The sequence below is a fragment of the Acipenser ruthenus genome, chromosome 3 (genome assembly GCF_902713425.1).
Source record: "Acipenser ruthenus chromosome 3, fAciRut3.2 maternal haplotype, whole genome shotgun sequence".
Taxonomy (NCBI): Eukaryota; Metazoa; Chordata; class Actinopteri; order Acipenseriformes; family Acipenseridae; genus Acipenser; species Acipenser ruthenus.
In genome coordinates this window covers 36533188-36560426 of record NC_081191.1, presented here as the reverse complement: position 1 = coordinate 36560426, position 27239 = coordinate 36533188, and the positions used below count along the sequence as shown (strand labels likewise).

The 27239-nt window shown below is 37.7% G+C and overlaps 3 protein-coding genes across 5 annotated transcripts in view; 2 read left to right on the top strand and 1 right to left on the bottom strand.

Annotated features, from left to right (window-relative positions):
* LOC117394892 (phosphatidylinositol-3-phosphatase SAC1-B) overlaps window positions 1-4940 on the top strand; it is a 32429-nt gene extending 27489 nt beyond the window's left edge. For both annotated transcript variants that reach the window (XM_033993581.3, XM_033993582.3), the window contains 2 exons: window positions 390-447; window positions 843-4940. In XM_033993581.3, the coding sequence (XP_033849472.1) occupies window positions 390-447; window positions 843-979 (195 nt within the window). In that variant the 3' untranslated portion in view covers window positions 980-4940. The remainder of the gene's footprint in view (window positions 1-389; window positions 448-842) is intronic.
* Window positions 4941-6161: 1221 nt separating this feature from the next.
* Window positions 6162-12788, top strand: LOC117394984 (small nuclear ribonucleoprotein Sm D1). Its single transcript, XM_033993782.3, has 4 exons — window positions 6162-6342; window positions 7304-7380; window positions 11828-12019; window positions 12354-12788. Exons 1-4 carry the CDS (start codon window positions 6329-6331, stop codon window positions 12428-12430), a joined length of 360 nt encoding a protein of 119 aa, XP_033849673.3. The 5' UTR covers window positions 6162-6328; the 3' UTR covers window positions 12431-12788.
* Window positions 12789-17031: 4243 nt separating this feature from the next.
* LOC117435420 (sodium- and chloride-dependent transporter XTRP3-like) overlaps window positions 17032-27239 on the bottom strand; it is a 33137-nt gene continuing 22929 nt past the window's right edge. The window contains exons 6-11 of one of the 2 annotated variants that reach the window (XM_034058552.3): window positions 25954-26195; window positions 24709-24871; window positions 21619-21823; window positions 21207-21366; window positions 19264-19429; window positions 17032-18532 (exon numbers count right to left, since the gene is read on the bottom strand). In XM_034058552.3, coding sequence (XP_033914443.2) covers window positions 18371-18532; window positions 19264-19429; window positions 21207-21366; window positions 21619-21823; window positions 24709-24871; window positions 25954-26195 — 1098 coding nt within the window. In that variant the 3' untranslated portion in view covers window positions 17032-18370. Of the gene's footprint in view, window positions 18533-19263; window positions 19430-21206; window positions 21367-21618; window positions 21824-24708; window positions 24872-25953; window positions 26196-27239 lie in introns of those variants that run through there. The other variant, XM_059012842.1, reaches the window with a different exon arrangement.

The following is a 27239-nucleotide window of genomic DNA, read 5'->3' as shown; positions in this document are numbered from 1 at the left end:
CTGGGATTCAAGTGAATGATTAATTAGTAATTGAATCCCGGCACAGCTGTATATATAGATGCACGAATCAGTCGGGGTTGGGTGTTCAGGGCGAAAGGACGAGAGAGAGTGAATCTGTAAAATCTGTAAACTAAAATAACAATTGCTACTCGTCACCACACAAGCCAACCTGTCACAGTAATGTACACTGCAGCAGATTGTGGTTTTTTTTTTTTTTGTAATTTTTTTTCTTAATTTTGTTATAGTTAAAGCTCAATTATTGATTTTAGATGCAGGGACTGTTAAAATTCAAATTAAAACTGTCAAGCCAGATTTGTTGTACACACAGTTGCATTTAGTCAACTGGATTTTAACCTAACAGTTTTTTGGGGTTGTTTTTGTTTTTCCAGTTGCCTATCATCATGGTGGTTGCATTCTCCATGTGTATTATATGTCTCCTCATGGCAGGTAAGTCAAATTTGTGTTTCCTATCAAACATTATTATTATTTTAGTTATAATGCTTTGCTGATCATTCAGTACAACATGAAAATAACTACAGTACAAAGCTGTGACAGCCAAACTGCGATAAGATGAATGCACTTGCATACTGTAAATTTGCACAAAAAAAAGTACTTTAATCTTTTTGCATGGTCATGTTCTTTTGTTTGCGCTATGGCTGTTTTTGCCATGGCTGAAATATTTGAAGCTGACTTGGCTAATGCTAATAATGATTTTGCATAATGTCCCTAACAAGCAAAGGTAGTGGGTGAAACCATAGTTTATTTGTGTATAGTCTCTGCCAATTACTGTAAACCACAGAACTATTCCTGATTTTGTTTTCTTTTGTTTTTTATTTATTTAGGTGACACTTGGACAGAGACCTTGGCCTATGTGCTCTTCTGGGGAACAGCCAGCATTGGGACCGCAGCCATCATTCTTTTCAATGGCAACGAGTTTGTAGATGCTCCGAAGCTTGTTCAGAAGGAAAAAATGGACTGAATCTGTGTGTGTGGAAAGCAGCTTGGTCACCAGGATTCCTCTTTGCACACTTGGAGTCTGTACTGACCTGCTTTCCACACATGGGAAATAGGCTTTTTATCAAGATATATAAAAATAAGAAAAAAAAGGTGTCTTTGCTGTTAATGGTGGAGGTATGCTTTTGGGATCCAAGAGTTTATTCTTATCTGAAAGGCAGAACATCTCATCAGTGTATGGCACCTTACTAGGGTTAATATAAATACTTTTGTTTTACAGCTAGCCATACTGTACTTGTCTGAAGTTGTCTTATCAATGTCCAGATCTAACATATACACACAAATATTATGTTTCTAATAATCAATACCTTTATGTATTGATCTGAGTGTGTGTTACAGACCAGTAGAAGAAATGTTAATGCACATCTTACCTAGAGCAAAGCTCATATGGTAAAATAAGAGTTGGGGCAGCATATAGATTCCTATTTACCTGTATCCCAAGCATGTTTAGATGTAAATTGCTACCACTAGCATAATAACCAGGAAACCTGGCACTAATATGAGATACGAATAGTGGTTTTATGAGCTACACTAAAGAACCAAATGCCCATAACTAGTCTATATAAAGACATGTATCTTCCGTAAGTAACATTTTTTTTTTTTATCCCTGTAAGTTGCCATATTGTTGTGATATTCTGCTCTGTACTTGTGAATACCTTTCCTTTCTGTTAATCGGTTTTACAGCATATTTGATTTTGCTTCTCAGAGTGAGGTGGTTTTATCTTTCGGTTACTGAGCAGTAGTGTTGGTTTTTGTCTTAATCTTTTTTTTTATTTTTGGACACTCTGCTTGTCCAGTGTAGTTATCCAATCTCATCTGTCTTCCCAATATGCTTCTGTGCAATGGAGGGGAGTATCCACAAGTGTATATTATATATTAATAATGTATATTATAGTATAAGCTGTTTCATTCTGATATGGTTACAGGATGAAAGAATTAGATCATGTAAAATCAGTTATGCCTTTTATGTATCTTTCCTTTTTTTAATTCAGAAATCCAAAGCATAATGCATATTGACAGTATTAACATATTTGTTATATTGTTTTCTTATTTTCCAGTCAGCTTTTTCTATTTATTGACACTTGGCAATAATCTATCATTTAATATGTCTTGGGAACTCTAGTATATTTCAAGGTACACATAACCTGTAATATGTATTTTCTCTGCATGGCATTCATATTCTTTTATAATAAGCTGTGTACCTAGGCTTTATTTATTACAAAAGGTTTTTATTGGGATTTCAGTCTAAGCTGGAAGGAGGTACTAATTGGCACTGGAAAGGAACTACTAATTCTTGCGACCAACTCAAGCTTGTCTTCAATGTGATCTCTATAATTTTTTATTAATATTATTTTTAGTTAAATCTATATAACTAGATATATTATTGTAATTACATGTGCAATACAAATTAATGTCAGTATAAATTAAAAATACAAGTAGAGCTGGCAGATATGTGCACATCTGTTCCCATTATATTACTGATTGACACATTTTTTTAAACAAGTGAGCAAGATCCATATAGTATAGCGATGGCAACTAAAAATGATGTAAGAGTATTAATGGTGCATTATTTTGGATGTATGTTTTACTTAAGATTATGTTCTGAAAGGACAAGACTCCTGTAATATAGTAGCATATGACTGCAGAGATCTCCCTTTGCAGGGATAATTTATGTCAATGTCCTAAAAGATAATTTTGCTGTATTAAATCTTTAACAAGCAAATATCAGTTAGATGGGCAAGCTCACATTTTTTTTCTTTGTTCAAAGCTTTTCTTCTGTGTGAGCTTAAAGGGTACATAAGGACCTTTTTATTTTATTGTATTACATGTTCCCATGTGTTGCTATAGCTGCCTACATAAGGTGTGTGTTGTTGGTTTTTTTTTTTTTTGTTGGTTTTTTTTAACTTTTACATTGCATTCCCTGCCTCAAGATGGCTTCCCATGTACCTGCATTGACCTCTCAGAACTACATTTCCCATCATCCTCCTGCTCACTGGTAAATCCATGTCAGGATGATGGGAAATGTAGTTCTGAGGGGTCCATGCGGGTACATGGGAAGCCATCTTGAGGCAGGGAAAGCAATGTAAAAGTAAAAGTGGTCAAAATGTAAAAAAAAAAAAATAATTTAAACAACACACACTTTTCGTAAACAGTTGTAGCAACACATGGGAACATTTAACACAATAAAATAAAAAGGTCCTTTTGTACCCTTTAAGGAATGGTTTATTGAGTTCCTTTTTTAATCAGATTTTAACTACATGGGTCTGAAAGCTTATTCTTCCATTTCCAGTGTGCAACATGTTTAAAAAGACCAAACTGCACTTGAGCTTCCAAAATGGACCTGCCCAATTAATAGGAGCATTAGACTGAACTTGAACAAAACTAGTTCTAGTTGTAATCCATAGAATTAGAATGCTACAGCAGTATTTGCGTGCTAAACTTTTTTGGTGCCTCTGGTGCTTGAGAGAATTTTTTGCATTCCTGTACATGCTCTGGAACTTAGGAAACAATGCCGTTTTATTCCTGGCAAAAGACAAACATCATAATGCTGCTGTATGATGCTGTTGGCTTAACTCTTGCTGTGATAAAAAAAGTGGTCAGCCCTTACACATCACAGTAGTGACACCAAGGAGCCATCCAAATCCATCTTGTGGTCTTTGCAGAGTTGTCAGGGGATGAAAACAAGACTTGTGTTGCATTCCAGGTTTTACTGTCTGCCTAATTAGTTTATAAAATTACTAATTGTCTCAGTTACCAACCATATAGAGGAAAAGGTGGGACTAGTCACAGTAAAACATGGAATGTTTCAAACTGCCTTTTTGCATGTCACTGCTTGGGGTAACAATAGTGGTTGGACTCCAGTATACTGAAGGGGCTCATCTTTGCCCTCATTACAAGATTTTTCTTGCTGATCTCTGCAATATTGAAACGGCTATCTCTTTCTGACCACTGTCATTCCATGTTTTAAGTGGTTTGTTAATGGTTTGTTTTGTTTTAAAGATTTAATAAAATCTCAGATGGAAAACAATAGCAAATGTAATTTCTTTTTTTTTTTTTCCTTTTTTTTGTATTTAATACCTGTACTCTTGTTAATATTGATTGATTCGCAGCAGCTTTGTGCTCTGGGAAAGTAGAGGCTTGTTTTATAGCCAGTAAGGGGTTTTGTTTGTGCAGAACTTGCCATGCATTTCTGTTTGTTAGAAAATATGGTCCACCCAGATTATCTGTGATGAGCTATGGTTTATATCAGGTTCTCACTTTTCTAATTTGAAGATATAATGTGGTGCAACACAGCCTGCTTTACTGTAGTAACTGAAAAAGACCATTTAGATTTATCAAGTTTTGTACCTACTCATATTCTTTTATCTATTCCCTTTCACGTTCCATGAAAATGTAAGGCTTGGATAAGTCATTGGTCTCAGACTACTGGCAAGCACAAGACTATCTAAATACATAAAAAAATCTTGGCTTTCCTGTTCGTCTGACACTGATCTGAACCAGACTTTTTTTAAGAAAATATGCAGAACTTTAAAATACAATCGCATACAGAAACCTTACTTTTTCTATCACAAAATAAGATCTGTACCACAAAATTATGGGGTCTTTAGGTAAATATAATTCTGTTTGAATTCTTAAATTTAAAATATTGTCTCGCCAACTAAAAGGATGGGATTTTGTTTGATAATTTTGTATGATAATTGCAAGAACAAAAATTAACAATTGTGTGATTAATTGGTTCAATGATCTGCTGTGGTTTAATGGACTACAGGGGTCTTTGTTTAATAAAACTGCCAACCTTGCTCTTTTGCCACCCAATTATTTCCTGAACAAATCATGTGCCAAGATGCAGGTACTTTAGTGGTGTTTTCCCTGTTTTTTATTTATATAACCCCATGGGCCTGATTTACTAAGCTTTTAATTGTAAAATAATTGCACCCATTCCACAATGATTCTAATAAAGTTGAGAGTGTGTGTAAATATGCAGCAAAACCTGTTCTCTCAAATATCTCATTGAGTCACTTTTAAGATTTAAGAATTAGTGAATGCATTCGTTCTCAAACGGGGAGGAGTTGGTAAACTACTCTTATGTAAAACAACATTCATTTGTATTAGCGTTACAGATGCTTGTAACTTACAGAACTAATGGTACTTACTTACCTGGCCTTCACAAAGCTCAAAGCCTGGACACAGCCCTATGGAGCAGTGTTTCTCAAACATTTTGGTGACCCAAATGAACACAGGAATAATTAACACGACCCAAAATTATTCACTATGGTATTCTAACTGAAATACTTCTTACCAATCAAAAAGGCACGTTTTATTTATTAGATAGTTTTACAGTTTGCTTTTATCAAATTAATTATTAGTTAAAAAAAAATGGTATTAAACTAACATATTGTAACGACGAGGCAGACGATTCGGGGGGGGGGGGGGGGGGGCACTTCTATGAACATTCTTTCACAGGACAGCCAACCCAGGTTTTTGAGTTAAGGGTCCGCTTTGCGCAGACATGCATTTCCAGAAGAGCATCCATGGGGATTGATGGACTATGTGGTTGCATTGAGATAATGCGTAGTGGGACCAGAATGCATTCCTGTGATTGGAGGAGCGCGCACGACTGAGCGAAATGTAAGCCTGGCAGAGGGAGGTGCTGGGTGAAGAGTGAGTTTTGGAGCTGTGAGGTTAAATTACCAAGTCAGACACGCAGAGGATGTTAGCTTTGTGTGTGTTACCTGCCTATTTATTAAACCCTTTTATTTATCACGTGTTCGTTATTGTTTATTACATGTATTTTATTGAACTGCTCGTTGAATTTTCAATTCAGCATCAAGCATTGCAAACATACCAGTCAGTTGTCATCCTCGTCACCAATGTAAGAAAAAACTAAGTTAATATAAAATGGTAATTGGGAGTTTTGTTTTGAGCTGCAAGTAGGATTAGATATTTTTTTGCACATAACTAACCGCACATAAAATGTCACCTTATGTTTTATTTTTTGGTTCATATTTAAACCAGAAGACGTGATAAAACAATACATTGTTTACACACTGCTACCTATTCACAAATATCCATCTTCTAAATCCTCCACTATTAGTATTACCGGTAGGTGATGCTGTGCTGAGACAGAGGACCAGCACAAACCTGCTAGTCTCTCGTTGTTCTGCTGTTGAGTTTGTTTCCGGTCTCTGGCACCATTCACTTCCTTGGTTATTTATCAATTTAATGCCGGATCGACTCAGCATTGCTGTGTCGTTACCAGTATAATTTTTTACTTATTGCGGTGGAGGATTCGTCTTTGTAATCTACTGCCAACATGAAACTCGTACGGTAAGAATTTTTAAGAAAAGCGTTTTATTAGTAATAGATTATCAGATGCCGTTAGAACCGACCTGTGTCGGAGGATGGTTGTAGATTAAATTTGTATGAGACAATCGGAGGCGGGAAGTCGAAATGAATGGGTCATTCAAAAATGGATCAGGGCCTGTGATGCTAAACATTCAATAACAATCCTGTATTATTTTTAAACTAATTCTAACAACTGCTTGCAAGAGATTTAGCATATCGGTGCTTCTGTTATTGTAGAGCTTTGCAGAAAATAAAGTGTTACCCTACAATTTATATGTAGAGCGATGGCGTATATGCAGTTTTGTTTCTGATAAGTCTCGTTTCTAGCTGTAATTTTTTTTTTTTATGTTAACTGTTTCATTTTTCGCACACGTTACGTTCTCTACGCTGCACCGAATTGTATTTATTTATTTATTGATTGATTGATTGTTTTATGGGCGTCTTTACGTGGTAAGTCGAATGAAGTGAAACCTCGGCCTTCCTCGAGTCGAAACAACACGTTATTACACCACAATGAGCTCTACTGTTAGACTTTCCAAAACACGGGTTACATGATATTTATATAAACCAATTATTTATCTTTCATTGTGTTCGAAATTGCATTGTGTGTTCAACGAGTAGCCAGCCCACTTTGACTTGAACAATAATTATGGTTGGGGTGCTCATTAAAGTGCGATTTTTCCCAAAAGCAGTAACGCTACATTTTTTGGTGGTTGCAATACATTTCGTATTGGTTACGGTAGCCAACAAAACGAGCAACCTTGCATTAACTTCATGTAGGTTATAATGCACAATCTGATGCGTGTAGTGTAAAACGTAAACACGCACTGAGCTTTGTTTCGTTTTTCATTTTGCTAGAGATCGATTGTAGGAATACTGTTTTGGATATTAATAAAAGGAATTTGCTAACAAAGTGGCGTTTTTTTTTTTTTTCTTTTAACAGATTTTTGATGAAGCTGAGCCATGAAACTGTAACGATAGAGTTGAAGAATGGAACACAGGTACATGGCACAATCACAGGTAGGCAGAGAAAGGACACGCCATACTCCTCATTCAAGTGTCTTATGCTTGTCGGTCTGTGTTGGCAATCTTTGTTTCTGTGTAAACTGTTAGATGTTCTAGGTGGCTGCTTGCAGGAGCTGATCCCTTGGCAGGTACTTCTGCACCCAAGACTGCTTTTACTACTGGTGCTACTCCAACACGCAACTCAACTGGTTGTTCTGTAGAATGTTTTGCTGAAAATTTCCAATTCTATCTTCTCAGAAGTCCTGGTGGTCCCACACCATTGGTCCCACACCATTGTTTTTCAAATGTGGCCAGCAGTGTCTTTCCTACTACTGCTTACACAAGTGTAGGGGTTAATGGTAACTGATATACAGCATTTATTCAGCCTGTCTTCTAGTAGGTGCTTTTAAGCTAACTTCAGGCTTTGTATATATGGGTTTATGAAAGTGGTCTAAGAGGAAAGCAGGTATGCTGTGAGATGTTTGTCTTATTTATACCCCGTTCACAACATGCACAATCAGCATGTCCTTTTGAATAACTGAAGTGTTAGGGTAGTTTACACTTGGCAATCGAGGGTGAGACTGGTAATTGACAGAATTCTTTGTGTTTGTTTTTATATACGAGCATCAAAAGAAACGTATCACTATTGTAACACATTTATTTTTGAAAAAAATAAGATATATAAATGATGGATGTTGACAATGTTTTTGGTTTCTTTTTAATCACTTGATCATTCATTCTTGACCATGACACGCTTGAGTGACTATGACTGAAGCATATGCACTTAATCACCTAATTAGTGAGACAGTTAGGGACACTGGATGTGGAGTGATTTCAGCTGTTGGATTGCAAGCTTGAATACAAGCAGTAAAAAAAATCACAGAAAAAAATGCTACGTCCGTCAAGAGAGCAGCGCCTTTGTGCAATCGGCATGTTGGAGGCAGGACTAGGGCAGCGTACTGTGGTTCGCCGTCTTGGGTGCTCATAGGCAGCAATTTCAAACCTGGTGAGACGGTATAACTGGGAGACTAAGAGTCACAACACCTGCCCAAGATCGAAAGATCATTTTGCAGCATCTTCGTGATGTCAATTGTTAATCAGCACAATAAAAAGTCACTGCACCTGCTCTAAAACAGAGTTTGTCATTTTTCGATCACATCTAGTGAATTTTATCCAAATGTAAGTGAGATGTTTCTTTTGATGCTCAAATGTAAGTGATGTTTCTTTTGATGCTCAGTATATTTACTGGCCTGTGTGTTTGGTTGCTTGGTTGAGTAGCACACACAAGTCCCTTTCACACTGGCATCCTCTTCCCAGGTCAGGACCCGGTGTCATGTGGGTTGACTACGTGATTTCACACTGCTTTTGATAAAACAGGGTTGACCTGGATGACAGACTGTGACAGGGTGCTCGTGTCACGTGTGTGGGTAGCCGCTGCTTAGGCAATACAGAGAGACATGGGAGGTGGAGTTGAAACACCGGCACAGGCGCGCATGATTTATTAATACAAAAGTAAGTAAACAAAGGGGTCATGTGACGTTACCAGCGATGGTAACGCACAGAGGACACATACAGCAAGCTGTACAAAAGGCAAAATAAACGCAGTACAAAAACTACAAATAAAAGGTGCCACACAGGGTAAGCGCTAGCCTTATAAACAAGGCGTCCCGCTCCAGGAACCTGCTACACTACGTAACCCTCGCTATACATTACTTGGGATCGCTATCCCCTACTTATGAGCCGGTATTCATACGACTCCTGCTGCTTCATACGGCGTTGGCTGGGCATTGCCTTCACAAGCACTGCTTGCAGTTTCAGGATTGTGTAGCTGTCGTTCCTGCAGAGCGGACTCTCTCCTCCTGAGTATAAGCAGCTCCCCTCTGTAGCATGGCGTTGCAGTCGCCCAGAGCGATCTCCAACAGATGTTTTTATGCTGACGTACTCTTAGTTGAGACCCGCCCACCTGCTGATTGGGGACCGGCACAGCCAATCACTCGCTGCCCTTCCCCCTCAACCAAGCCTAGCAGGCAGCAAGTCTCAATCGAGCACCCGTCTGTAAATAATTTAATCACACACAACAACTCCAAAAAGCACACAAAACAAACCTGTTTCCCCATATTAATTACCAACACTAATTTCCCCATGTGCAGGGCAATCGCCCTGCCACACAGACGTACACAGTGTGAGTATCAGTGCCCCGGAAGCAGCTTGTTACGGACGCTTCCATCAAAGCTCTGGATTGAACCGTCGGTCCAAATGTTGATTAAAGCAAATGTTTCTTAATTCCTGCTAAAATCTGGCTCCTGGTGTGTCTCAACAACAATAGGCTAAATAGAATAAACAGAAATGTTCCTTCCAGAAGTTAAACCTTCATACAGGTGTGGCTGTTTGTTATTTCATCGGCTTATGAATGGCCGTCCTGCATCGCTGCGACCCGGGTCGGAGTGTCAGTGTGAAAGGGGCTGAGGATTTTTACAGTCTTGGCACTGTCAGAAGATGGTTAAAATTGCTGTGACTTTGCTTACTAGTGGTCCTGCCACCCTATGCTTTCAACCACATCTATCCCTGTTAGGACTTGCTATACTGTTACTATGGGTCCTCCGCTAATGCCCAACCCTAACCCTATCCTTGCACTATGTCGTCATTGTAGGTACAACTTGTTGTAATCCTTACTTGTTGCATCCTAGTTCATCGAAGTAGTATTATTTGCACTTACTGTGAACTATACAGTATTTTAATGTTAACCTTGCATTGTAATGCTGTACTGCCGTGTAACACCTGTAAGTCGCGTTGGATAAAGGCATCTACCAAATAACATATATACATTACTCAGAATAACCTTTTTATCTGTGAAAAAACAAACAAACCGGGAAATCGTAAAATATGATGACAAAGAAAGTGCTAATAACCTTATTTATAAGTTTGGCATGGAGTGGAGGGGTACAAACAGGAGTGACTAAACTCAAGCACCTAAACGTTATTGAATAGCTTTTATAGAATGCAGTAAATACTGCATTAAATTAATCCTGTTATATAGTTTTATGAATCCGGACCAGAGTCTCTTAACCCTTTGCAGTCCATTTATTAAGTGCGCGTCAGGTCCAATTTATTTTCACACGCGCAGTTAATTTTAGACGCGCTGTTTAAAAGTATTTTTTTTCAGTCAAACAGGTTTAAAAGGCCCTGCATATCAACAAAGCACTCGCTAGGCATCTCCAGCCCCGGCCCACCCTTTCGTTTGCTTTCGCTTTCACATATGCTAGGAAATAAAAAATAATAAGTCGTACATACCGATCAATCATCTCCTGATCACTCATTTTATCACCAAACTCCTCAATAATGCAATCCAAGTCATTATTTTATTACTATAGCATCTCAAAAAAGCTCTGCAAATGTCCGTGATAGTCTCTGTGTGCTGGTACAGTAACATCCAGCTTGTTTCCTTATGACCGCCCATATGGGATGCCAATGGCAAGTATGACTAATCATGAGATACGCCAGACAATGGACCGGATAGGAATAATTGCAATGTTGGACCAGGTCTGACAATGGACCGCAAGGGGTTAAAGCGTTAAACAAATGTGTTTTGTAAACAAATGTTTGGGCTACCGTCTCATGTATGTTTGGAGGTGGTATTTTAATTATATTAACAATTTGTAAAGTGTTTTGTAAATACACAGCAAGTGTTAAGTCGGGGATAAACAGAAGAGTTGAATCGGTCAGCGGTGGGGGGCGGGGGAGCTTCTGTTTGAGTGCCGTTGAGCATGAAAAACTGGATAATTTCTTTACCGATTTCAACACTGAGTTGTTTATGCCACTTAAAATATTTCTTACTAATTAATACTTGTTTGATAATGAGATTCAGTTGGTTGTTAATGTGGTAATTGGATTTGAGGACGCTGATGCTGACATGAGTGTTCCTGTTGTGCCAAAAATGTTTTTAGCTAGATGAAAATGTTTGGGTCCTGACCAAATCCTTCTGTGCACATTGGGTGCTGGTGCACAACTATTCTGCAGCCCTGTCCCTTTCATGTCCTCCCTGGAATTCAGCACAAAGACTTTGTTTACCCCATTAATTCATTATTTTTTTTCAAGATTATCAAACACAATTAAGAAGGCGTTAGGTTAGAGAATAGATTTAGTTCAGTAGGATTTAATACAGTAACACTAGTTTACAGTATTTCTTGTGGAAATGGAAGCTCTTTAGCCAAATATTAAAATACCATGCATGGACTTTTGCCTAGTGTGCTTATTAGTGAGTTATTCTCGTTTAGTATACATTCACTCAATCATAAGAGCTATAGAAATAAGAGAAACTACCAATAGTTCATCTTTGACAAATGTTTTATGATGGAATTAAGTGTTTCACTTTGTGTGTGTGGATCTGTGTGGTTTTTTTTTTTTATTTTATTTTTTTTACACTGCTGAAACAGGATCATTAACCTGTTTGTCCTCTCTACAGGTGTGGATGTATGTATGAACACTCATCTCAAAGCCGTCAAAATGACGTTAAAGAACCGTGAGCCTGTCCAGCTGGAGTCGCTGAGCATTCGTGGAAACAACATTCGCTACTTCATTCTGCCAGACAGCTTGCCACTGGACACCCTGCTGGTGGACATCGAACCCAAAGTCAAGTCCAAAAAGAGAGAAGCAGGTCGGTGCTCAGAACTTTTTTCTTTCTTTTTTGCACCTCCTATTTTACGGTGTTTGCAACTACTCTAAGTTGTTCTGGGTTATGTTGCTCTTCATTCCATTCAAATCATGTGACTGTGACCTTTGAATGGAGTGAGGACGGCTGTTCCGTCCAGGCACTTCAGATTCTCGAGACAAGCTCAAAGCCAGTAAAGGCAGATTTCGAGAACTAGTGAGGGTAATGCTGTTTAAAATGACATTGTAACATACTTGTTCTAGCAGTAGAGTTAAAATTCTCATCATTGTTTGCAACGCTTGTCCACTCCACTCTATTGACAGACCTTGTTTCTTTCCAGTTGCAGGGCGTGGTCGAGGCCGAGGCAGGGGTCGAGGCCGGGGGAGAGGCAGAGGGAGAGGCGGACCCAGGAGATAATTACATGGCAGTTCAGCGACAGGCCCGCTATCCGATTCCAGCTAATGTTGTTTGTACAGATTTTTGTGTATTTCACAAGAAAGTTTTGGAAACTACACTTTATTTTTTTTTTTTGGTTTTTTTTTTTTAATAAACAGGATTACTGCTGAACTGTTGTATGTCCCTTTTGTATTATATTTTATTTAAATCTAATTTATGCTTGAAGTCTCGACTGTCTGCCCTTATTCACATGAGTACCCAGTTTTAATGGCAAAAGTTTAATAAGCACCCATGCTCTCCAAAGCGTTACCACCCCATTCATTTTTTATATCTTAAATTATGTTACTCAAGTAAAACAATTTCTTGCCCACATGAAACAAATTAATATTTGACATATTTTGTTTAGTGTGTATTTGTAACATTTTAAAAAATTCTGTGGCGGATCAAGTCCGTAAGCAGATTGTCGTCTACGGAATGTTAATAAAATTTAAAAATCCCATGTTTCGGCTTTCCTGCTTCATAGCTGAAAATGGGTGCGGAGGGTTTAAGCTCAGAGGAAAGAGAGTTTGGGGGACTGAAGTAACCCCTGCTTTATGTATTTTGTGATGATGGCATTTGTACAAACATAAGCAAACTGTTAGCTATTTATTGGAACCGTTTAGCTTTCAAAGACTGGGAACAATGCTGTGTTTGTTACTGTCCATCCCGTCATGTTTTCAGAAAGAAAAAAAGGTGTTCAATCGTAGAGAGGATACACATGTGCTTAATGGTAATAATTTTTCTGTTCTGCTATCTGTGTACAAGAAGAGGAAGGAAAAGCACCATGAATGATATATAGTAATACACGGCTTGTTGCCAGTGGCTGTAAACGAAAAAAATATATTGCTGGCATTTGTTTAACAGGTGAGTTAAACTTCTTGATTTTTTTTATTTTTTGGAACACATTATTATTGATTTTGGTTGGTCCTTCATTTAAATGCAAAATAATGAACATACCTATTAAATTCAGTGATGCATGAGAATGGTGGGAGTGAAACACACTGGATGGTGACTGAACAAAAAATGAAGCCTGTATACAGAAACATGTTTTTGCGTTCTTCACTGCCTGCAGCATGCATTGGTTTATTTAAATAAATATCTTTTATTTTTTGCCCATCAGCACATAGGTGACTCCCTGAGCTTATTCTGTGAGTGTGTCCCGATTCTGGTAAGACTGCCACTGGATTTTAAATCTATTACATCTGTATTTGTAGCCTGTTGACAATTACACAGATGGTATTGAGGTCAAATTCTAAAAACCTGTCTATTAGGCTTGTCTGAGCTGCTGGGCAAAGCATTGAACTTTAGGAATGAATGCAAAGTGGAGATCAGGATTCAACCACTAAAAGATGAGTGAATTATTTTGACACATACTGTGCACCGGTCCTGTGGGATCCATAGAATATATAGATATAGATATAAATAGAATGATGTATCTCAAGTGGTGTTGCATGTATTTCAGTGACCAATTGGCACCTTCTCTCCAATAGACCCCCTTACCCAAATAACCACGCAGGCAGGGGTGTAGTGCTGTGGGGTCGGCAGGGAGCGCTGACCCCTCACTTCTTAGGCAGGAAGAGCACCGCTTCCTTCACGTGTAGAAAAGTTATTGGTCAAGGAGCACTGAAAATTGGTAGGAAGAGTTGCAACATGCTGCAACACAATCTCCATTGTAGTCCATAGTGTGCCCGGGTGTTTCAGCCATCAGCGTTAATTAGGGCTGCACAGAGCCCTCTATGGGCCATTGTGAAAGTTGTGACACTGAGGAGAAAATCATGCAGTAACTCCACCTACCAAATTTCTCTGCTGTTTTCCAGCAATGCTTTTAGGCCTTTAAGTGACTTTAAAACCAGCCTATACTAAATACATTACAAATGTACTGCATTTTTTCCTCTTAATAGGCATTCAACACGTATGGATTAAAGTGTATACAACCGCTAACATTATCAGCAGTGTGACTGCAACACTACAAAAAATTAATAATGAAATATAGGCTAGGTAATTGTTGGTTTGTTTTTATTCTGTATTAATTCAATTATATTCATTGAAAAAATGGGAAGCGAGAACTAGATGGGTATTTATGTATTTTCTTTAAATAAGGAAGTTAGTAGGTTCGTGTTGCTGCTGGGCCATGAACAGGTTTAAGTTCACACCAACTCTTAATAAAATGTTACTGTTACTAAGCTGTAGTAATAATCTCAAGCAGTGGTATTTCAAAATAACAGAAGGTGGTTTTTACTTTAGTGAAGTAGGCTACAATGTTTTTTTTTCCCATTTAAAACTTGTCATTGTTCCTTATTGAAATTAATTTTCAACTTTCATATTGAAGCTTGTGTAGGTGACTACAGTATAGTCATTCAATCAAAGCAAGTAGGAATTAGCTTGCACGATTTAAGATGTTTTTCAAGTAAGCTTATTTGTGTATAAAAAACGACACTAGTGCCCTCTTACTTTAAAGGCATGTCCCTGAAATCGTAAGGTAATTAAAATATATTTGCTTACTGAGTACTCTCCCCGTCGTTCTATGCTCTTTGCTAAAGATATAAAATAATGTACCCGATCCGAAGCAAGTGATGCACTAACAGCAGTTACTTTATTGTTTTAAGTTACTTTATTATGGACAAACTTTGCCCTCTTACTCAATGGACCATATTTAGAAGCAAGCACAAAGGCAGAGACACAATAAGACTGTTTTAATGGTATAAAACAAGAAACAACTCTTGACTGGTCCTTCCTGCAACTAAGTTTATACTGTTAAATGTAGATTGTTGAAATTCTTTGCATTTGCTTCAGAATGAAGTCTTTTTTTAATATAGTAAACCAGTGCTTCTGACATGACAAGTGTTTTGAACTGCCTTACTTGGGAATACTTACCTTCAAAAGAACAGTACTTGCTTTTCTTTGTTTGTTTAACACTTTCCTTTAATAAACTGCATGTGGGGATTCTAGGTGCAGCACTGTGCAGAGATGCCATTAGTACTGGTTGTGCCATTTGGTGCTACTTGCATGTATTTGTAATGAAGGTGTGCTCAGTAAGTACATCTTGAACATTTTATGCTGAAACACCTGCCCAAGTTTGTAGGTTTGCAATTACTAAAACCGTACTTCACAACAGCAAGGTTTGCTTGGTTTCTTCTCTACACTCGACAATTAGTCTTTCAGTTTGCTCCCCACTTTTTAACAAAGATAAGACACCTATGATTGAGACACAAAATTATTGGACTATTGCTTCTGACACTGATTAAAACACTGATTTGTTGTACTGCTTTTAGAATGAAACACTCACCTATAGATACCAAAACTGACTGTGTTACTGAATACGAAAGTTTACTGGTCCAGAGCTTATCTATACTCAAAGTGAGTACAATTTCGATTTTTGTTATTATACAGTTAAATAAACTGTTAATGCAAAAGCTTTATTTTTTTTTTTATAGTTGGTTATTAGTTATCAACATTGAAATTATGTAAAATTTCTTAAATTAAGTCTTTGAAAATTGTCAAAATGGTCCTTGAAAAGTCCTTGAACCCTGTATTTACGACATCTGATTGTTAAGCAGAGATTGTATATGATATTTGCAGCTGAGGTTTTATAAAATTAATATTATGTGAATTGGGCATACATGTAAAATGTTTGATGAGTAACATGTCAAAAACTATGTTTGTTATCTGCTCATGTGTGATTTATCAGGTTGGTCCATCTGGTAAAATGACAAGTAATTTCTGAATTTCTTTTTCTACAAAGGCAAGTTCAGATTTGCTTCTGAAAATGGTCCAAACTGGCTAAGAATGCATCTGAAAGCATGTACAACCCCAGAACTTTGGGACAAAAGATTGCTTTTGCCTCCTGAGTTTCAGTCAAAATGATGTTTAGAAGCATTTCAAGACAAACTTTCCCTGGCAAAAAATGGATCAAGAAAAAGAAAAATGGCCAGTTGAAAATGCTTTTTTTTCAGTATCAGGCTAAACTGGACACCCCATGTTGTTTGTGATCACAGAATTATTCTTGGCACAAGCATAAGGAGGAATATAAATTCTCCAGCATTCAAAAAAAAAAAAAACACCCCCAGAAAGGCTCAGGGATTTCACCTTGATAAGTGTCAGTGCATATATTGTAAAATGTGTTTTCAGTTTTTCTGTATTTAAGTCAGACAGAAAGAGATCATTTTTGTGAAAGAGTACTAGCTCTAGAACAGTTTTCCGTTTGTCTCTATTACAAGGCCACAGCATTTTTAACACTTGAATATAACACACCCTGTAAGTACTCCCCCTCCTTCCCCAGCAGCAATGATGAGAAAGCATCTGACATCTCCACACACTCACACAGTGCTTGAGAAATGCAAGCGAATAGAACGGCATACCATGACTACTAAGAAATGGCCTTAAAGTAGGTATTGTTTTATTTAAGACGTGTCAACCCATAATCTTAAGTTAATGAAAAAACACTGTTTTCCAGAGCATAGCCTATGATCTGCAGCTACAGGGACCGTTCTTCAACAAAACATAGACAAGCCCTATCTGAAACACAAACAGACAGTTTAGTGGTACTTGAAGACTATGGTTGACAATCAGTGTTGAACATGGGCTTTGATTTTAAGGTCTTTTTAATATGTATTACTTTGCATTATGTATATAGTCATATGTATACAGATATATATTTAAACTTACACAGCTTTCAACCAGCTCTACATTAAAACTTACGTTAGGAAATACCTCTTAAAAGTAGATTTTAAGTTAAAACCCCTTTTAAGTTTCACAAGTTCAATTCTATACATTTCATTAGTACAATATTAAACAATAGTTTAAGAAAAAAAAAACACCTAGAAAAGCTTCTTATAGTTTAAGGCACCATAAACTTGTTAAAAGCAGTGACTGCTCTGTCAGTGACACCTTCCCATTTCATAGTTTGTTCGATAAACTCAGCACCTGAAAAACAATTGATATTTTAAACAGACCCCCAAAACAACATATTTTGGTCATTGGTCAGTAACTATTCGTCAATAGCTTTGAAAACACAGGAAGCGATGTACAATAAATACCTCTATTTTTGAGAGAACAGAGTGCTTGTGAAGATTCTTACAGACCGAATCATGTAGAAGTTTTTGAACTTCAGGTGAATATGTGTTTTAGAAACAAAGCTTTAAAGTCTGTTTGATGAATTAAAAAAAGGTTGAAGGCACAACACTGTTCTAGATTGTTGGTGGATTCTTTGAAACGAGCCTACAAAGTTTAGTGAACACCAGACTTTACTTAATTAATCAAACAGACTTCTTAAAAAAAACAAAAAAAACACACTTGCAGTGTACAGTCACCTTAAAAAGACTGCTATTTAGAAAATAGGTGTAAATCTATCAATAGGCTTGAAAGGTAGGTCTTCACAGGAGATGTGCATACCAGAATGAATGAAGATTGTTGATTCAGTCCAACTGACTATAGAAGAAAACTAGAAACAAAACAGACATAATGAATACACCATGATAGTAATAAACTAAAGTGAAGCTACCTTAATACTGTGTTATAGCACTATTGATTAACTGAAACTTGAAAGGGAACAGGATTCACAGTGTTGTTTACACAGTATCCCTTTTGTTTTAACAGGGTTATTGCAGTAAAGACCTTGAAATAAATCCTTCTCAACACTGAAACCTTTGTCTTCTACAGCGTAAAAGAATGAATATCTGAGCCCTGCTCTGAATATGTTTTCTAATGGATGCTGGAAATTCGAACGAAAAGGAGGGGTAGGAGGTGAAAGGAGCAATACTGGAAGTCGAAACAAGGCCTTCGGTGGTTACGCAGACATCTTATTCTTGAACACAGAGGAGTCTCCTGTTAGGGTCTTGATCTTTGCACAGAATGGATACCACATGCGTCAGTGCTTCCGAAGGAAAGTGCCCTTTTGCCCTCGTTGTCCCAGGAGTGGATCTCTTAACTGGCTGTGGTGCTTATCTTGCTTTCCCTCGCCTGTTCCTTCTTTTTTTTAATGAAAGTGATAAGAGCCACCAAAGGGACACACATCATGGAGGTTACAAGAAGTAGCCCAATGACTGCCTGGGCAAAAGGTGGGTGTTCCTTTGTTACCGTTTTACCCTGCGAAACAAAAACCTGTATGTTAAATTATATCCCCTCGCCATTCTCCCCAACACAGGTAGAGCAAAGATTTCATTGTAAAGTCAGTGCTTTCAAGTTCATATTACCCCTCACATCTCTAAACTCTTCTTTTTAAAAGAGGTATTTATTTATTTACTTATTTAAACTTTATTTCACCCTTGAGATGAAAACCCTGTTTTCAAGGATTGCCCGGGACCTAGGCAAGTTCTTATTCTTGTGTTGAGAGATCATATTCAGTAGTGAATGTTTTTTTTTTTTTTTTTTTTTTTACCTGGTCTCATTTTGAAAGTCGATGTGGAATTTATTCAAATCCAACAACAGTATAACCAGATGGATTGCATTTTTCAAAATGACAATGAGTTGCTAAGCAGATAAGAAGCATGATCTTCTTCTGTTTAATTTAGGTTTTAACATGCATTCCTTTCCATACATTACACTTGTTGTATAAACAGAACACCATGAATGTTCATGGAGTGCTGTGGTTATTTCACGCATGAAAATTGCCTGATTTGTGGAATAACAATAGTACTCCATGAAGGTTCATGGTAGATCCTCCATATACATTACAAATCATACATTCATTACTTAGTACACCAGGATGTGTAAAGTACCTCTTCAAAACATTGATAAAAGCGTTATCTATGTTTTAAAGAGGGACTTTGTACATCCGAGTGTAGGCTGCAGCATCACAGTTCAGTGAAAAGACATACCAGGTTTGCGTCCCATGCTTGGTATGTTGGTGTTCCGCCCATGATGTAATCTGCTATATAAAATATGAACAGCCCTATAATCAGAACTGGGCTAATGACAGACCAGGTGATTTTCCAATACCAGTGTGGTCGATGTCCGATCATCACCTCAATGTCTTTTTCAAACCTGTGGAGTGATAATATAGATTCATTATAGATTAATAGGAGAGACAATATATATTAATGTACAAGTAACGTCAATGGTTCTGTGCTGCTAAGGTGCAGTGGCTAGTATTCATAGATTTGCCTTTCAGTGTCTTAAAAAAAAGATTTATTTTGTTCGGGGTATCTTTTAACTTTTCCATATGAATCCACTGAATGAATATGAATATGCACTGCGTGTAGAGTTATTTTACTGTTTGTATGGAGATACATTGACATGTAGGGCCTGATTTTCAGAAGGCGCATTTTTAGAGAGAAAATAGAGGTCACAATGCATTTGCACTGTGAGTTTTTTTGCCACCAAAATACACGTCTTTATTTTCAACGGGCAGGTTCATTTCTTCTACTTGCAAAGCCTATTTGCTACTTCTGCTTATGACTGATTCAATTGAAACGGCAATTGATTTTACAGTTCCTTAACAAGCCAATTAGTCACATTTCAATAGGCTGGACTTCCATTAAAATTTGTGTTTGGTTCTATTTTGTTCCTCATCCACAATTGGAATTATTATATACTCCCTTGCCCTACGGAAAAGTGCATCTGTGACATCAGTCAGTATCTTTGACATAGAAGACTGACGGATGCCTGATCTGTCCCCAGCTGTTGTCTGGATGGCACCCGTTGCATGAAAATGAAGGGTATGGGGTGACTGCGGGCTGTTTGTGATTCTAAATCAGACTTAAGCAGATCACACAGCTCTGTTGTTATAGTGCCTATATCCAATCTGTATCTACGCAGAACTTGTATTGGAGATAGATCTAGAAATGTGTGATGGGGACAAACTATTCTGGGTTTAGGGTAGGGTCATTTTTTCCTCCTCCCTTCCCTCTTGTGCTGCAATCAGAGAATTGGTATGTGTCTTAATTAGTGAGTGTATTTTGGTGTACTAAGTGGGCACATCAGTGTTTTGCACCTTTTGAAAATAAGATGTTATTTGCAAAATAGAACTAATTACTTTCTTTAATTGCTAAACAAGCTGTAATTCGAGGGCATTTTCATAAAGCACACACCCTGAAATGCCATTGCGAAACTGACTTACAGGTCTTTTGAAAATACAGTTTGCCACCTATCTGGTGTCTGTGACGGTGTGCCTGCCCATTTTATATATATATGTATTATTATTATTATTATTATTATTATTATTATTATTATTATAGTTTGGTGTATTTATTTGCATTATGTATTATTATGTTGAATTGTGTGCTGTAGCATTGAATTGTGAAGAATGTGGCTGGAGCCTTAATGAGGTAATTGATTGATTTATTGGGTAGTTAAGGCTCCAGCCACAGTATAAAAGGACCTCTGGGCTCCTTAAGGGGTTGGCTGGAGAAGGAAAGAGACTCGCTGAGACAGAGTGCCAAACAGATGACTTCTATTATTTGTGTGAAATTGTTACAGAGGTACTCGTCTGATCTTTTTGTATTTAGTTTTGTGTGAACCTTTTGTGTTGGCCCGTGCGTTTCAACCCCGTATCCCTGGTTTGTGTACTGCTTCCTGGACCCTGAAGTCACCACCCACGCCACTCAAGCCATCTTTACCACAGTGTCGCAAAGATATTTTGCGACCTGTTTTTCACTTTGACCCTTCTGAAAATCAGGCTGATACTGTCCTAAGACTGGAGGCTATAGAGAATACAGTTATATTACAGTACTGCTAATACTGTTAATAAGCAACAAAGCTTAAAATCAGCAACGACTCTTGTGTTTGTTTCTCATACAGTAAGCATGGAAGTGATACCCACTTTTTCAGTCCATAGACGTAACAGACGGCTATGATTTCAATGAGGACTATGAAGAGCAGAGAAAATGTAGCAGCATAGTCGTTAAAAATGGTAAACCAGTAGTTTCCTGATCTGGTAGTGAAAGAGAGGCCAACAAGGCAACAGAACAGGCACATCATCCCTGCAAAACAAGACAGGGCTATGAAACATCACAGGTTCCATTTCTATAACACGAAAATAAATATATATTCTTTTCACTTATTTTGCAATTGCATACTCTGCTGCCTCATCTGCACCAGTAGATACTTCACCGTAAAGCTTCAAGAAAGCAACACAAGAGCCCACCAACCCAAGAGCCCACCTCATCTCACAGCTTTAGTGGCCAGACATTGCATACTAAATGTGTTTGGTTGTGCCTTGTCCAGATACTCACCTATTAATGTTTCCTTTTGGAAATGCCTGGTGAGGAAAGCAGAGTCCCGGAGTGGGGTAATGATGGCAGCTACATTCCCCAGCATGCTCCCAATCCCCAGCATCAACAGCATGGAGAAGTACAGAACCGACCACAGCTGGGACAGCCCCATGTTCTTAATGGCTTCACTGTACACAATGAACGCCAGGCCAGTCCCTTCAACAGCCTGGGGTGAACAGAATAACCAGAGAACTCCAGTTAAAACAAAATCTACTAAAGTAGAGGTGGGTTACTGTGGGTTAGCAGCTAGAAGAGAAAGGTAAGGGTAGGCAGTCCACTAGATTTCTGGTAAAGTGATGTTACTGTCTATCAGCCAGGTCGACTGGTGATCTTATATGCAGGGGCTCCTAAACTGCTTCAGGTTGCTCTATCATTCATTTATAATTGTCATTTTCATTGCGTTGTACTTTTATACAAATTCATTGGGTGGGGGGTCCTCAGTCAGGATATTATGGGCGGCCACGAGCCAAGAAAGTCTGAGAACCCCTGCAGTGGAGCATCTAATTGTTGGTATTTTTCCAAAAAACAAAACAAAACGGTACTACTTATTAACCACTACTTGAAACAGTGGTTTGCTTTGTGTTTAGCATGGTATACCAACCTTCTGTACTATTTTTTGACCAACTGTATCACATTGAAGTGACTGATGAAAAACAAAACTATCACAACCCACCCTTTTTGCCAGCATCTTTTGAAGTCCAATATTTATTTGTTAAATGAAAAAAAAAAAACGTTTGCCAAAAAAGCAACAGAAACATTACAGAAATATAATGACTTCCAAACAGAGTGCTGACAAGCTGTTAACTTCATACAACAAAACAATATATATATAGAAAATATAGAAAATGATACACTTTAAACTCTTTGGTTCTAGTTTTACATTTTACAGTTACAAAAAAATGTATCAGAGTTAATTAAGAACATAAGAAGAACATAAGAACAGAAGAAAGTTTACAAACAAGAGGAGGCCATTCAGCTCATCTTGCTCATTTGGTTGTTAGTAGCTTATTGATCCCAGAATCTCATCAAGCAGCTTCATGAATGATCCCTTGGTGTCAGCTTCAACAACATTACTGGGGAGTTGGTTCCAGATCCTCACAATTTTCTGTGTAAAAAAGTGCCTCCTATTTTCTGTTCTGAATGCCCCTTTATCTAATCTCCTTTTGTGACCCCTGGTCCTTGTTTCTTTTTTTCAGGTCAAAAAAGTCCCCTGGGTCGACATAGTCTATACCTTTTAGGATTCTGAATGCTTGAATCGGATCACTGCGTAGTCTTCTTTGTTCAAGAGTGAATAGATTCAATTCTTTTAACCTGTCTGTATACAACATGCCTTTTAAACCCGGGATAATTCTGGTTGCTCTTCTTTGCACTCTTTCTAGAGCAGCAATATCCTTTTTGTAACGAGGTGACCAGAACACCTCGAATTGATGAGATTCTGGGATCAATAAGCTACTAACAACCAAACGGGCAAGATGGGCTGAATGGCCTCCTCTCGTTTGTAAACTTTCTTATGTTCTTATGAATTAAAGAATTATGAATATGAATTATTACCTGCCATGTTTTTTTGTGCAGCATATTTAAAAAAATAAAAACACATGAATAATTTTTAAAAACGTAATAATTAAAAAAAGTAACACTGTAATGCAGGGTTTCCCAATCCTGGTCCTGGGGGACCCCTGTGTCTGCTGGTTTTCATTCCAACTGAGTTCTCAATTACTTAATTAAACCTTTAATTGAACTAATAATGTCCTTAATTAGACCTTTATTATTATTATTATTATTATTATTATTATTATTATTATTATTATTATTATTATTATTATTATTATTATTATTATTATTATTATTATTATTATTTATTATTTCTTAGCAGGCACCCTTATCCAGGGCGAATCAGTTACTAAAAAGTTGCTGATTTCAAGTTACTTATAGAATTGTATAGTTCACTTGAAATCTCCAACTTTAAAAGCTGAAAACAATTAAAAAGGTCTAATTAAGCTAATGAAGATTTCAATTAAGGGTTCAATTAAGTAATTGAGAACTCAGTTGGAATGAAAACCAGCAGACACAGGGGTCCCCAGGACCAGGCTTGGGAAACCCTGTAGCCCCATGTGGTTGTACTATAAATAGCTTTCAGGTTTTTTAAGTGTCTTTTTAAATTTTTACGTGTCAGCTGGATTGTTATAATATCATTTTTAACAGCAGCGTAAACTTCCTGTGGAAAAATACAAGGTTGTATTTGATGTATAAGGCTGTAAATTGATCAATGATATCTCATTTAGAACCAGTTCATAAATTCTATTTCCATACTTTTTTGTTGCTACTACTCAAATACTGTATTTCATTTTTTTATATTTAGACATAGTCTGTGTCAATGCGCTTTGACTTAAGTTCAAGAACTCCAAAAAGAGACGTTGATTCCCCATAGCTGTTTACTAGATGCTCCCGACTCTTCTACTGTATAGAAAAGTTGGGTGAAAAAGAAACTGGTAGCTAGAATTAATAGCAATGCAAGTAACATACACTAAGAATATAACACAGTAAAGGTGTCAATATTAAAAGTGCACCTAGAACGGTGATGTCACTGAACTGTGAATTAATTTAATTCCTCTCACATCATCATGATGTAGTAGTAACATCATTATTTGATACAACTATGCTCTAATGTATCCCTTATATCAATGGGATTAAAATGTGTGTATTACTACTTGGTTATATAATAAAGCAATAACCAGTATGGATTAGTAGAAGATTGGAATGAAGGGACTGAACTATTCCTTAACAAGGAATAAAGTTTTAGTGTTTATTGCTGTTCTTTGTATTTCATAATACTCACCCAAATACATTACAACTGTGCCAAACATGTGTTGTGCTTTTGTAATGTGGGCTGATGTCTCCTGGGTTCTAGGCTGAAACCACCACCCATTTAATGTGTGACCTGATTACAACCCAGACCCAAGGAAGGCCACAAAGCTACAGTAGTAAACTTGACAGAAGAGGATGTATGTAGCCCTTTGACTGTAGGGGTAACTCTCAGCACATGCACCATACCGTGTCTAGCTCCGACTCCAAGTCACAACCTTCGATTTGGGAAGATATTGTGGCAAACTTATCCGGGAAGCTTGCGTTTAAGTGTGAAATCCAGTCATCCAGATTATTGTTTTTTATGGAGTCCTCTGCCAAATCAAAGGTGTTTATTAGCAGCAATTGTGTCCTGTAAAAAGCATCAAACAATGTTATGCAGCATATACAAAAAAACAAGTTCCTGCAAGTGGCATTTAACATATACTTTTAGGGAAGCAATCTCAACAGTGGCCTAATGTGTTCTAAATTGCATCTCCTGGTCTGTGTGTGGATTGCTCTGCTGAATTGTGTAATTAAGAAATTCACAATTCAGAAAGAAGATTGAACAGCTGGGGAAGGGGTTGGCCAATGGACACAGTGATGCCTGCATTGCTAATATCAGGAAAGGTACAAATGGAAAGCTACAATACACTGTTAATTGACTTGTCTCTCCCTTCATTGAACACTGGTGGGCCCTGTGAGGTCAAATCAGAGACCTGTTAGAGTGGTCAATTAGCAGTTCAGTTGATTTCCCTATTGGAAATGTCATCAATGAGTATTGGAAGCAGTTGTCTGTTTTTTTTTTTAACTTAGGGAGCATATGGTAGAACACCAAGGTAGAACACTATTGAGAACACAGTGCTCTGAGTTTGATTGCCACATTCAACATTGCCTAATTCCAACATAATGAGAAATTACACAAGAAGCAATCATGTGTTTTTTTTAAAGCTTTGGTGAAAGGGCGCATTCAGACTGAAGTTAAGTGTTCAATTGGACATTGGCTGAACTGGTTTCAACTCACTGTGTAAAAAAATGTGTTAAAAATACAATCCATTTTGTTTGCACTGTATTTTGGATTGAAAAATAACTGTCTATGTTAAACTGTAACGACCCTAAAGACATGACTCTCTTTAAGAATATCCAAAAGCTTTGGAATGTTCTTATTTTCTTTGTCTTTTCTTACTGGAGCTTATCTGGAGCTAAAAGCAAAGTAAAACCCTGTAATTACGTGTATCCTGTAAAGGTGGCTTTCAAAAAACAATGTTCTACCATGTGCTCCCAAGGAAAAGAAAAACAGACTGCTGCTTGTGCTACTCATTGATGGGCTGTGAGTTTCCCTCCAACTGGCCAGAGACATTTCTATTTGTTGAAATCATCACAGTATTCCAAACAACAGTCTCCACCCCCCACCCCCGTCCCCGTCCCCATCCCCATCCCCGTCCCCCCCTCCACCTGTCTAAGCAGCTCTCGTAATTGAATGTTGCTTTAAATCCATAGATAGAGAAGGTGACCAGGCTGGCGAATATGGAAGTTGCGCTGTTGATCAGTGACACCACAATAGCTTGCTTCTCAAAGTTGTTGTTGTGGTGGTTGTAGCTGGCGAAGGCTATGAGACTCCCGCACCCGAGACCCAGAGAGAACAGGATCTGAGTGGCTGCGTCGATCCAGGCTTTAGGGTCTGCAAGATCAGAAAGCTGAAAAAACAAGAAGTTAGCAGAGAAAACTATCCATCAGATGTCCATTACTATGTATCATCAAAAGCATATCACTGAATAATACCTTAATATATACTTTTGGAAAACATATTATAGTCATATTACATTGGATATGTTGTTAAATATGTTCCTTTCATTCCCTAAAATGTTACATGTGATATACTGTACATAGAAAATGACAATAATAGAATCAAAATCGTTAGGGTGACCAGACATCCCGGTTTAGCCAGGACAGTTCTGGTTTAGCCAGGACAGTCCCGGTTTAGCCAGGACAGTCCCGGTTTTCCATCAAAGGTCCCGGTGTCCCGACATTTTGCTCAAAAACTTTAAAAAGTCCCGGTTTTCAGCCACTTCCTGTAGCACAACACACTCTAAATACCTTTTGTCAAAATAACGTAAACAAACGCTTTTAGTTTATGGCACCTGCAGTTAAAACAAAATAAAATAAAAAGCAAGGTACTAGGGTAATCAAGAACATTTTTATAAAATGATTAACAGACATACGTGCTTACTCCTCAGTATGCCGTGCGTTTTCATTTCGTTTATTTATTCTATAACTGTGTGTAATACGTTAGTTTCGTGGATGTTCAGTTCTGGCGGGATTTAGCCCAGACACTAGGCAGAGCAGTGAGAGGTAGCAAGCACATCAACAACGTTAAGAAATAGAGCCTGGAGCAGTGAGTAAAGAAAGAAAAATGCCAAAATGTAATGTATTTTTAGTGATTTAATGTATTATTATTATTATTTAAAATTTAGTAGTCACCAATTGTTTTTATAATTTTCTCACAATTTTGAATATCCAATAATTTTTAGGCTCAGCTCACCGCTACCACCCTCACGTTGACTCGGGAGGGCGAAGACGATCACACGCTGTCCTCCGAAGCGTGTGCCGTCAGCAGACTGCTTCTTTTCACACTGCAGGCCCACCATGCAGCCACCTCAGAGCTACAGTGTCCGAGGACAAAGCAGCTCTGGGCAGCTTACAGGCAAGCCCGGAGGCTCCCGGACAGACTACAGGGGTCA

Excerpts from the sequence above, each read along its gene's own strand:
- LOC117394984 (XM_033993782.3), top strand. Across the intron at positions 7,381-11,827 it reads GGTACATGGCACAATCACAG|GTGTGGATGTATGTATGAAC; the intron begins GTAGGCAGAGAA and ends TCCTCTCTACAG. Across the intron at positions 12,020-12,353 it reads GTCCAAAAAGAGAGAAGCAG|TTGCAGGGCGTGGTCGAGGC; the intron begins GTCGGTGCTCAG and ends GTTTCTTTCCAG.